The sequence below is a fragment of the Octopus bimaculoides genome, chromosome 4 (genome assembly GCF_001194135.2).
Source record: "Octopus bimaculoides isolate UCB-OBI-ISO-001 chromosome 4, ASM119413v2, whole genome shotgun sequence".
In the NCBI taxonomy this organism is placed as follows: Eukaryota; Metazoa; Mollusca; class Cephalopoda; order Octopoda; family Octopodidae; genus Octopus; species Octopus bimaculoides.
The window spans coordinates 82960513-82973307 of NC_068984.1; the positions used below are offsets into that span (position 1 = coordinate 82960513).

Here is a 12795-nt window from a genome sequence, read left to right on the forward strand (position 1 = left end):
AGAAATAAGGCATCAGTAGTGCTTTTACCTGGCACGAACCCAAACTGCATCTCATCTAAATTGATTCGCTCCCTAATTAGTTGGGCTATGACCCTCTCTGTAACTTTCATAACCTGATCTAACAGCTTGATGCCTCTGTAATTATTTGTATCTAAAGCGTCCCCTTTACCTTTGTAGCAGTTGACTATGATGCTGCTACACCAGTCATAGGGTATGACTCCTTCGTGTATCACCTGGTTCGTAATACGGGTGACTAGGCTATAGCCAACACTGCCAGATATTTTGAGCATCTCTGCAGTGATTCCTGATGGGCCGGGGGCTTTCCCGGTAGATAGGCCGCCGGACTGGCTCCCATGCAGGTAGCATGTAAAAAACACCTTTTGAGCGTGGTCGTTGAAAGAACTGACTGGCTAGCCCTCGTGCTGGTGGCACATAAAAGCACACACTACATTCTCGGAGTGGTTGGCGTTAGGAAGTGCATCCACTGGCTCGCCAGTCCTCAGTCATATCATCCAACCCATTCCAGTATGGAAAGCAGACATTAAACGACAATGATGATAGATAAGGCGGTGAGCTGGCAGAAACGTTAACACTAACGTTTCTGCCAGTTCGCCGAGCGAAATGCTTAGCAGTATTTCACCTGTCTTTACATTCTGAGTTCAAATTCCACTGAGGTCAACTTTGCCTTTCATCCTTTTGGGGGTCGATAAATTAAGTACCAGTTGCATACTGGTGTCAATCTAATCGACTGGCCCCTTCCCCCAAAATTTTGGGCCTTGTGCCTAGAGTAGAAAAGAATATATTTAGATAGCCATTCTCCTAGTTAAGGAGCTATATACATACTGAATAATAGTAGATGTAAAGGTTACCTAATTGATAACAATTTACTATGAGTTATATGAAATGGGTAACAGAAAATGCTGTCGTGGACTTGAAAAGAATGCCTAATTAGTAGCAGTACTTAAGTGGTACTTTATCAATCGATGAAAAGCAAAATTGACCTTAGCAAGAATCGAGCATAAAAAGTAATATGCTTTAACAAAGCACTGCAAACATTTTGCCTAGTGTTCTAATGATTCTGCCAACCCTATACCACCACCAGGTATAATGATGGCATTATTAACATAAACTCAGTTGACTAAAAGATTAAGATGAATCATCATCACTTACTGGAGTGTTGATCACATTTACAATATTTATATTTGCATTACATTTCAATTCACCACACCATCAGATGTCTTTATACAAAAATATCTTTGCCCTCTTGAAAACTTTATAGCCAACTAGATGTCAACTTCACATGGTAATGCCCTACTTCAATCCACTTCTTGAGTAATATTATTAACAGTTTGGTGATTGATATATATAAAAAAAAAACCAGCTCATTCTTGATTGAACCTTTCACATTGACACATTGATATCGAACAATGACCTACTGGTAAGTAAATTTATCTTTCTTGCTCAACAGATTTACTTGCGGTCTTATCAAATTAAAGGTACAACTAATCCAAAAACACAAACTCATATATGTGCCTATAATGAAAAGAAAACATCTAACTGGAAAATAAAAAAAAAATTTTTAATCAGCAGGTAGCTAAAAACTATCTGTAGATCACCACATACTCCATCAGCTTCAATCGTGACCAACTGAATGCTTATCTTGAACAACCATAATGTTATCTATAGAGAAGCATATTATCAACACAATTTTAAGGTTGACCCATAATATGCAACGAAGTTGGACATTTAACTTGCAGATACAGTCGATCTAAAACTTTCCATAGTTTCATCTATCCAGTTTTACACACAACATGGAACCTTAGTCTATAGTAAAAATATACTTACTAAGATGCTATGCAGTGACATTGAAGTAGGGTCCACTTAACTGTGAAGCAAACTTCTTAACCACTGGGTCATATTTGTATCAACATCATGGTTGAATTGTTGCAAGACAATGAAACTGTATCATTTCAGGGTCATATGAACAAAATGCAAGCAATAGTGGTGATATGCAACATTATTACTTAACACCACAATACCTGGATCAGTGAAGCTAGTTAGGTTGTTTAGCTCAAAGGATAGTTTGTTCAGTATATTGAGTCCTGAAGACTAGTCTACATGCCAGTCTACTGGCAACTTCATCAGATGTAGAGTAGTGCCACTCACTTTTTTCACAAGCTTACAAGAGGGATAGATTTCACAACTGAAAAGTCCTCTAACATACTATCTTTGCAGTACTGAGTCTGCTTACAACAGGCAGTGCACTTTTGCTGTGTAGTCTCTTATCAATCCTGATCAAGATTTTTAGGGGATCATATCAACTCCAATGCTTACTTCATCAATCTCTATTTGTAGCCTGCTATGTTACAGGGCACTATGAGACTCAACACAAATACATACATATGACAGACTTCCACACAGTTTGTCTACCAAATTACACAAACAAGACATTGGTCAATTTGAGGCTTGTAGTAAAGGGTACTTGCTCTAGATACCATGCAGTGGAATCAGACCCAAAGTGCTCCAGCCATGATTGCCACATCTTTTTAGGAGGTATATTTAGGACTACATAGTCCAATGCATCCTTTCCTTTTTAAAAACAGTAGGGTATGGTTTGAAGATTTGACAGCAGGTTGAATAACAATGTAGAGGTTCCTTTGTTTGATCAGGCAATGTACATTATTTCCTTATGCTACATATGTACAGGAAAGTAAACAAAATTATAGAGAATTAGATGTCTTTACCAGGAACTCTGTAGCACAAATTGTAAGATACAAACCTTTGATCTCTTTACCAGTCTAATAGACCAGGAATATAGCATCTATTCACACAGTTGTAACCCTCACTCACTCAGTTTCATAATTTTAATTGTGACATAATTTTCTTTAATGACAACTAATGAATAAGTGATTCAACAGAAAACAGGAAATACCCATTCTTTTGATTTTTAGTTCATTCATTCATTTATTTTTTATAATTCATTTTTTTTTTTCATTTTCATTGTTCACTCAGTGAGGTGAGGACAGAATTAGTCATTTGGGAATTTCTGGGTTACAAAGAATCATTACTTTGCAAATGTTTCTTAAATAGTAATAATTTTTTCCAGCATAAGAACAGGGCCACAATTTTGGGGGAAAGGGGAGGTATTGTCAATTGAATCAACACTAATATTTTGTAATTTATTATATTGCAGCCTTGAAGGTTGAAAGACAAAGTCAACCTCAGCAGGATTTGAACTCAGAACACAAAGGAACATGACTAAATACAAGACATTCAATCCATCACTATTACTTTTATCAAATAGTAATAATGACATAACTTTGGTACAAGATGACAAATTTAGAGGGAGGGGAGTTTGAGGAGGGTTGTTAATATGCATGCCTTTTCCTAAGGATATTAATGATAAAAGTGAAATAGTTTCAACTGGGAATTAAAAGTGACTTGTTGATTCCATTCACTGATAATTTACATAAAATAATTTCTAGCCAAGACATAAGGCCAAGAATTTGGGAGAAGGAACAGTCGATTAAATCAACCACTACTTGACTAGTACTTATTTAATCGATTATGGAATGATGAAAGGCAAAGTTAACCTTAGTGGTATTTGAATTTAGAGAGAAAAAGACTGTAACTAAATGTTGCAAGGCATTTGTCTGATGTGCTAATGATTCTGCTAATCCATAATAATAACTGCTTGATTGGGTATGAAACCTAAAAATTTAGAAAGAATGAAAAATTGGAAGTTGTATTATTCATAGGTTTCTCGAGGGCACTGCACAAATTCTAGCACAGCAATGATGGTCACTTTTAAACTATGCTTGAGGTATAATATACAGGGAAGAGTAATTTGACTAAACAGGTCAACATCAATTGGAACTTATATTGCTGTTCCAAATATGATGAAAGGCAAAGTCAATGCTAATGGGGTTTAAACATAAATCAAAACTGCTCCCAATAAGGAAACTGTAATACATCACAAAGCTGGCTGGCACTATTGTCGGGATCATTTCCACAACAAACATGAAAGAATATCTGGGAGTGGTGATGGTAGTAGCAGTAGATTATTATTTTGAAGAAAGGGGAAGGGAAGAAAAGAAATTGCCATCAAAAATAGGAGTTAGGGGTTTCATAGTTTATTTTTAAACTGTCTCTGCTGTAGTGGGAAGACTAGATAAGGCAAACTATGAGGTTATTTGATATGGTTATAGCCATAGCAGTGAACATGTGCAGCTTCTGACCAGACAACAACCAAACAAAGAAGCTACGGTGAGAGAGAGAAAGAGTGGGGGAGGGAGAATGGTGAAGAGAAGAGAAAAAATGGTGGAGAGAAAGGGAATGATGGACAGAAAGATATTGGTAGGGAGAGATCAGATTAGATAGGCTATAACAATATACATGATAAGACAAGTAACCAGCATGCCCACAAAGAGAATGATTTTGTCCTGAGAACTGCGCTTCTCAATGAGTCGCATAACAGTGTTTGACAATCCAAGCATGTTAGCAATGTCAAGGATCTTCTTGTGTGTTCCCTTCAGAGTAACACTCTGTTCTTTTAAGCTGCTCAGCACATTTGAACCAGCACCAAGCAGATCATCAATGCCATGGTGGGAATTCTGCAGCTGGGTGTTGTGCCGAAGAGCATGGTCAATTTCAATTGAGGTGTTCTCATCATTGGTGGTGAACTTGCGTGACAGCAGTGCTTCCCTTTCACGTTCTTCTTCTTCTCGCCGGTAACTGGAGAGTAAGCAGAATGAGCATTAGAATAAACATTAAGGAAAGAACTAGTTAAACAGTTACAACTAAATGAAATAATTAATGTGAACTAATTAATCTAAATTACTTGTGTTGTGTAATCACATATTTTATACATATGTCTGTGAACACTACATATTGATTGGTTTGAGTTCCAACTACCAATGTGAAAGGAAGTGGAAAAAAAGAGATGAGCTTTTAGCCAACAGATACTTACCGTTTGTGTTGTAAATGCCTCATGGCTGTCTGCAGATGCTGGCAATCATATTTCAACTGGTCAACTTTCATCTTGGCAACAGCTCGACGGCTGACTGGTTCCTTGTTGACAAATAAGTCGAGTCGTTCACAATGACTAGTAATCATATCAATGTGGGCTTGAATATCATTCTCAATGATGTGCACATTTTGGTCAGTAGCGCGTTCCAGAGCGCTGAGATTTTGCCACACCTCTTGGACTAGTTTGTTTGTTTGGTGATACAGATTATCCATACTGGCAAATATTCTTGTTCAAGTTTTTTTCATATACACAGAAGCACCTCTAATGAGGTACCCTAACCCCAAAAACTGATGGAATGGTAGCAATCTGAAAAATAACAAAATACTTTATTAAGCAAAATGAATACACACACACACATACTGAGCTAAACACAACATTATGAATCAGTGATATTGGTAATATATCCTTGGTTGTCTTTACCCCTAAATAACACTAGTGTTACTGCTATTTGGCTCCTGAATGAAATGTCTGTGGTACCTAATCCTTACAGCAAGAAGACACAACAAACATTTAGTAGACAACTGGCACATATTACAGAATAGTATGCAGCATATAGAATAGATGCAGGAGTGGCTGTGTGGTAAGTAGCTTGCTTACCAACCACATGGTTCCGGGTTCAGTCCCACTGTGTGGCATCTTGGGCAAGTGTCTTCTACTATAGCCTTGGGCCGACCAAAGCCTTGTGAGTGGATTTGGTAGACGGAAACTAAAAGAAGCCCGTCGTATATATTTATATATACATATATATGTGTGTGTGTCTGTATTTGTCCCCCTAGCATTGCTTGACAACTGATGCTGGTGTGTTTATGTCCCCGTCACTTAGCGGTTCGGCAATAGAGTCCGATAGAATAAGTACTAGGCTTACAAAGAATAAGTCCTGGGGTCGATTTCCTCAACTAAAGGCAGTGCTCCAGCATGGCCGCAGTCAAATGATTGAAACAAGTAAAAGAGCATCACATTAATAATGGTTTCTAATTTTTATACCATTGATCCCAGCACTTGACTGAGAATTTATTTTATCAATTTTGGAATGACAAAAGGTAACTGAATTTGCAGAGATTTGAAATCAGAATTTAAAAACTAGAGCATAGTATTTTCTCTAATGATTCAGTCAATCTATGCTGATTATCAATAATCATAAGAAAAATTTCTTGCATTCAAACAAGACTACAGATTTGCAAGAAAATGAAATGAATAGAATCCAGTACCTGCTTGTTAAATATTTTATCAACCTCATTGGTCTAAGAGACTAAATCCATTCATTCAAGTGGAATTTAAATGCCAGCTTCAGTTATAAGAACATAAACAACAAAAGCAAAATACCTTTTCTAAGCATTCAGTAAATTCAATTGTTGCAGGGAGTGTAGGATCTAACATTTCAAGTCTTGTCCTTTGCCTAAGAGTGAGAAACAGAAAAATATGGCCATCTTAGGTTAGCAGCAATTTACTGGTTGGCAATCCAACTGATGTCACCACTTTTCTCTATTTTTCACTCTCTGATTGAGAGCAAAGTCTGAAATGGCAGACTTTACTCTTCATGACAGCTTAACTTATCAAACTCTCCTATTGACTACTGTTACTGGTAAACTGTCATCAGCTTCCCAGTTTATAGTTACATCACTTCCTCAACCTGCCGCTCTCTTTTTTCAATGAATTGTTCAAATCGTTTTTGCCTTTTATTCTTCCTGGATTAAAAACAAGAATTACATGTACTGGTTTTCATCTAATTAAACACAAAATCTCCCAAAATGTGTGACCTAGTGGCTATGTAAAAAATCGTTATTTACAGAGTTCATTTCACAGACAAATATTTCTTAATCCTTCAAATGTTTCTTTAAATTTCAGTTGACATTAAGTAAATTAATAAAAATGGAGTGGTATGTGCCTGTCATTTATGATAATGTGAAGAAAAATTTCAATCAGGACCGATTTAAGTAATCTAGGGTGGGGCTCACACTTATCAAGGAGTTTCTCTTATACAGGTCCCTTGGATTAAAGGAAAGGCAAGTTAGTACACTTCAGAAAGTTAATTGGGTACAAGAGTTGCCAAGAGAGCCAGTAGTGCTAGATTCAACAGCCTTAATGACCTACCACAACTTCATTGGTAGGTTTGCTGTCTTCTAGTTGAGTTCATCCACCCTTGTAAAAAGATATTAAGCTTTTTGTACGATGGAAATAAATAACGATATTAAAAAAAATTTCTTTTTGTTTTTTGAATGCAGAGTTGCTGTTAGAACAGCAGAAATACTGGGTAAATTACCCTTACAAGGCATTAAAATTTATGAACAACTAGCTGTCTACCCAGCCTCCACATATCAAGATGAGACCCTAGAGAGGCAGAGCTGGCTGATCATGAAACAATACTGGTTTCTATGGCTGCCAGTAGTAGATCATTTCTGATTTGACCTAACATAAAATTAGTTAATAATGCCCTTTAACAATGAGCAGTTGATAAGACCAGTAGCATTGTAGACAATTTGAGAAAGCTAGTTAGTTGCAGATGCAATCTCAATAAAGATTTGCTGGACTAGATTGAAACTGGCCCAGCCAATCTGCCCTGGCTGTACAAAGAGTAAGTTGTTTATGACTGTTCATCATCATCATCTAAATATCCACTTTTCCATCCTTGTATGGTCAGATAGAACTTGTTGAGGTGTATTATCAATGGTCAGATGTCTTTCCTGTTGCAAACCGTCACCTGTTTCCAAGTAAGGTACTATTTCCCATGATCAGACATCATCATGGAAAACCTGAAACAAAGGACACTGTATGACAGTAACACTTGGTTACAACTATCATGCAATGTCAAGGCAGAGATACAATAACACATACATATATGACAGGCTTCTTTCAGTTTCTACCAACCAAATCCACTTACAAGGCTTTGGTCAGCCCAGAGTTATAACAGAAGATACTCGCCTGAGGTGCCATGCAGTGGGACTGAACATGAAACTATGTGGTTGGAAAACAAACTTCTTCTCACACAGCCATGCTTGTCTAGTGTATTTAATTGAGATTAGTTAATTGACACACACAACATTGGCTGAAATCTACAGATCTACTCTGTAGTACTTATAGCATGTCTATGAGAGCATGTATAGATGGTAAACATTCACCTATTTTACCTTACATTCACAGGTAATAACATTCTATCTTTACCTTACTTTCCCTAAACAATAGCATCACTTATGTTCATTGTCAAGAACATTATAGAACTATTAGGGAAACTCTGCAGTTGCTCAACCTGCTAGAAATTGCAGCTAAATCTCCTTTAAAGCACTCCTTACATCTAAAAACAAGGAAGGACACACTGGACGATGTACATGTATACTTACCTAGACATACAAAAAATTAAGATAGTCACAACTGGAATTGTGTTCAATCTTAGTTTTCTGCTACACATTGACATCTAAAATGTCTGACAGGTCAGCTTGATCAGAGCTGACCTGAAGTTAAATAATTCATAATTTTAATTCAGTTTTTAGGGATGGGTATTTCAAACATTAAGAGCAACCTGGTAGATTTTACTCTTCAACCATCATGATGATCATTATTATAATCAAAGACCGTCACATGAACAGTTATTATTTTGATACAAAAACAAACTGTTAAGTTCCAATTATTTCAACTGATAATTTAAGGTGACATTGCCAAATAATGAAGTGTTTAATCCTTTAGCATTTAAAGCAGTTATATCTGGCTCAAATATTGTACCAGATACAGCCTCTCACACATACCCAACAATGTCATTCTAAAAAAATAAACAAAAACCTCATAGAAATCTCAAATGCATGATTAATTCAAAGCCACATGAATAAAGAAGCATTACATTTGTCAGAGTAATCTGAATGCTAAAGGGTTAATAAACATGGGAGTCTCTCTGTGGTTATTTGACCTACTAGAAACAGCAATTAAATTTCCTTACAAATCCAACCTCACAATCATAAGGTATTAAAAGCTAAATAACAAAAATATGTTGAGCTAACAAAGGAGCTAGTATGCAGTCTCTTGACTTGCTAGAAATAGCAGCAAAATATCTCTAATCACACCTTAGAGACTTTAAAATGGAAGGAGATATTAGATTATTTAGGCCTTGTTTGAAAGAAGAGATGATCATCACTGAAACACCTCTGAGCATAAACGCTTAGTTTTAGAATGGTGGCAGCTGATGAAGGAAATGTTCTCTATGTGGCCTGTATGTTTGCTGTACTCCGTTTATCATTTTGTCCACGTTTATTTTGCAACGTCCTGTAACCAGATATGCATCTATATATACATGTAGATGTAGGTATGTACATATATGTACGTATATATGCATATACTCATATATTATTTGTATTATATATATATATATATATATATATATATATATATACTGAATTAGGGCTGACCTAGGGTTAAATAACAGTGAAAATATGAGAACGAAACAAACTGGATATAATCACATCATTTAAATCTAATAAAATATTCAATGAACTTCAGCTACAACACCATCATTGTTATGAATATAAAAACAAGTGTGTACATGTTGAACTTGTCTAGACCTGTTTTGAGCAGAATTATGATCAAAAACATTCCAGATGTTAAAAACCTGCCTTTTTAGGGATATGTCTAAAACTAAAAAATGATTACCCAATGTGTTCCTTTCCTCATTTAAGATGGTAAATGGGGTGCAATTTGAGGGATATTTGGCTGCTATTTCTAGCTGGTTGAGCATGGTGGTGGTGGGGTTTCATCACTGGCTCATGTACAGGCCCTGTGGATAACAATCAGAGAATTTTCTCATTGCAAAAAAAATCCCTACATTGCATATTTCAGGATGTGACCCATGTCCTTACATCCAATGACATAAAATGAGACATCTAGGTAGGAATAAGACAATTTGCTGAGTGAGATGGAACAAAAGACATGAATTGGTTAGTTATTTGAATCTCATTAACTTTCAGGTGGCAACAAATACAGAAAACAACATGTTTGGTTAGCCTTTATTTTCAATTGCAAATGAAAGATTTTGCATAATCAAATACACACATTAGCTGATATACATCATTAACATCAGTCTTCCATACTGGCATAGGTTGGATAGTTTGACTGCATCTGATGTGCCAGAAGATTATGCTGAGCAACAGTGTCTGTTTTGGCATGGTTTCTATGGCTGGATATACTTCCTAACATTATCCACTTAATAGAGTGTACTGAGTGTTTTATTTTGTAGCACCAACACTAGTGAGGTTACCAAGTAACTTGCAAGGCAAGACCACCTTTGACTGAGTTGGGGTGTAATATTGATAATGTGAAGTGTGAGGAGGTAAGAGAGTGATACACAGTGACAGAGACAGGGATCAGACGTATGTAGGGGTAGAAATAATAAGTGACAAAGAAGGAGTGGGGGTACTAATGGCAGATATGAGAGAATGTTTTTGGAAAGTGGCATTCAGTGGAAAATAAAGTAAAGTAAGGGATGGTACTGAGAATGCAGGATGGGTGACAAATGGAGGTGTTTCCAAGGAGAAGGATAACTGGTAGTAGAAAAGCAGGAATAAAATATCTGTAGTTCTACTCTGATGCAATTACAGCAGCTGAGTAAGCAATAGAAGGATGGGTGTTAGGAAAATGAATTCTGGGGAAGGCTTGACAGGGACTGAATGGGTGCTGGGGCATAGACATTTGCTTTTAGGACCTCATGTTTTTTCCTGAGATGGACAGGTCTTCTCAAGCACACCAAATAATCAATTGTCATAACTCCTTGTTATCTTTATTGTGGGGCTCAACATCCTGAGGTTGGTCTTCGCAACTAAGTCCCACATCTTCCTTGGTTTCTTTCTTCCAAGGCTTCCATCCAAATTTAGTGATCACTAGTCCTTAATGCAGCTGTCTTCATCCATATGCATCACATGACCATACCAGCACAGTTTTCTCCCTTCTACATTCAATACATTTGCACTGACACTGTACATCCAGTGGAGCATGCTAGTTTCATTTCTTCCTACTTGTCACAAGTCCTCTGCAATTCATGATCCACATTTCACAACCATATAGCATTGTTGTTCATATAAAAGATCATACAATTTGCCGTTCACTCTGAGAGAGACCATTTATTATCAACAGAAGTATTAGTTTTGTGAACTTTCTTCAGCCAGTTCCTATTCTAGCAACTATAGTTTCAGAACATCTCTTCCACTGCTAATTAGGTCATCCAGGTAACAGAAACTATCTACTACTACTAAAGATCCTCCTGAGCATTCAAGAAAATCTACTGACCTTGTATTCTTAGTGTTTATTACTCATGCACATCAACCACAAAGTCAACTTTCTCTGTTAGTCTTTCTGTGTTTCCACTGCACCTCTTATGTATCCATAATTTGCACCAGGTATACCATATGGAATTCTTGCATATATCTTTCTTACATAGCAAGCAGGGCCTTTTACCTGAAGGATGTGGAGTCCAGTCTGTTTTCCTGTTTACTAGAACTTTTGGTCTTTGCTAATTTAACTTTAAGGCCTCTTGATTCCAAGTTTTGATTCCACACCTAAAATTTATTTTCTAATCCTATTACAACAGATTCAATTATAGGAACAAAATCATCAAAACAGAGGAGTTCCCATGGGCAACAGGTTTTAAACTCCTCTGTTATGGCTGAGAAAACAATGATAAACAGGAGGGGGGTTAGAACAGAGCCCCAGTTAACTCCTACCAGTACACTAAATTCATCATTGCACTTGTTGCTAACTCTCACCTTACTAGCAGCTTAAATGTCAAGTACAACAGTTTTCTTTTGGCTAAATACTTTTGCAATTGCCTCGCTAAAACATGAGCATCAGCAGTACTTCTCCTTGGAACAAAAATGTGTCTCATCTGGGCTAATTCCCTTTCTAATTAACAAATCTATTACCTTTTCTGTAACTTTCTTGACCTGGTCCAATAATTCGATACCTCTGTCATTACTTCTCTCAAAGGTCTTAACTCTTGTAACAGTTGACTATAATGGAGCTATACCAGTCATTGGGTTTGACACTTCCTTGTAAAACCTGGTTAATCATATGGGTGTTAAAGTCTTAACCTGCTCTGCCAGATTTTAAGCATCTCAGCAGTGATTCCCAATGGACCAGGGGCTTTCTTTGTCACCAAATCCTTAATTGTCTTATCTATTACAGTGCCAACATTTAGAATAGCTGATTTCTCAGTAGGGTTCACATTAAGAAGACTCTCTTTCTCCTAAGCATACATATGTATACAATTCTCATGTCATCAGAATACCTTGTCATTCCATCTGCTAGAAATAGTAGCCAGATCTTTTTATCACATCTTACTGTCTTAAAACATACTTGATAGTCTACAATACTGACCCTCCCCCCACCGCCCTGTTATGATGTCCATAGCTAAAATGCCTTTTATTATATAAGCCTGCTCAATTGAGGCTGAGCTCAATTTTGATGGAGACTCTTGCATTTTCTTCAAACAGATCTATCTTTGATATACGTATATTAATTAAATAGCAATTGAACATTATAACTGTCCCTTTGCTGTATACATCAATTTATCTACTTAAATTAATATGGTTCCTTATATAATTGTCATTTATTACTACTAGTGGTGAATTGACAGAACCATTAATATGTTGGACAAAATGCATGTTCAGCATTTCTTCTGGCTCTTTACCTTCCATGTTTGTATTCAGCATAGGTCAACTTTGTCTTTCAACTCTCCAGGGTCAAGAAAATAAGTACTAGTCAAGTACTAAGGTCGATATAATTGACTAACCCCC

At 36.6% G+C, this 12795-nt stretch overlaps 1 protein-coding gene across 2 annotated transcripts in view; it reads right to left on the minus strand.

Moving 5' to 3' along the window:
* Nucleotides 1-2935: 2935 nt before the first annotated feature.
* The window catches only part of LOC106875135 (Golgi SNAP receptor complex member 2), an 11239-nt gene continuing 1379 nt past the window's right edge, over nucleotides 2936-12795 (minus strand). The window contains exons 2-4 of one of the 2 annotated variants that reach the window (XM_014923126.2): nucleotides 6353-6425; nucleotides 4970-5335; nucleotides 2936-4734 (exon numbers count right to left, since the gene is read on the minus strand). In XM_014923126.2, the coding sequence (XP_014778612.1) occupies nucleotides 4368-4734; nucleotides 4970-5241 (639 nt within the window). In that variant the 5' untranslated portion in view covers nucleotides 5242-5335; nucleotides 6353-6425 and the 3' untranslated portion in view covers nucleotides 2936-4367. The remainder of the gene's footprint in view (nucleotides 4735-4969; nucleotides 5336-6352; nucleotides 6426-12795) is intronic. The other variant, XM_014923124.2, reaches the window with a different exon arrangement.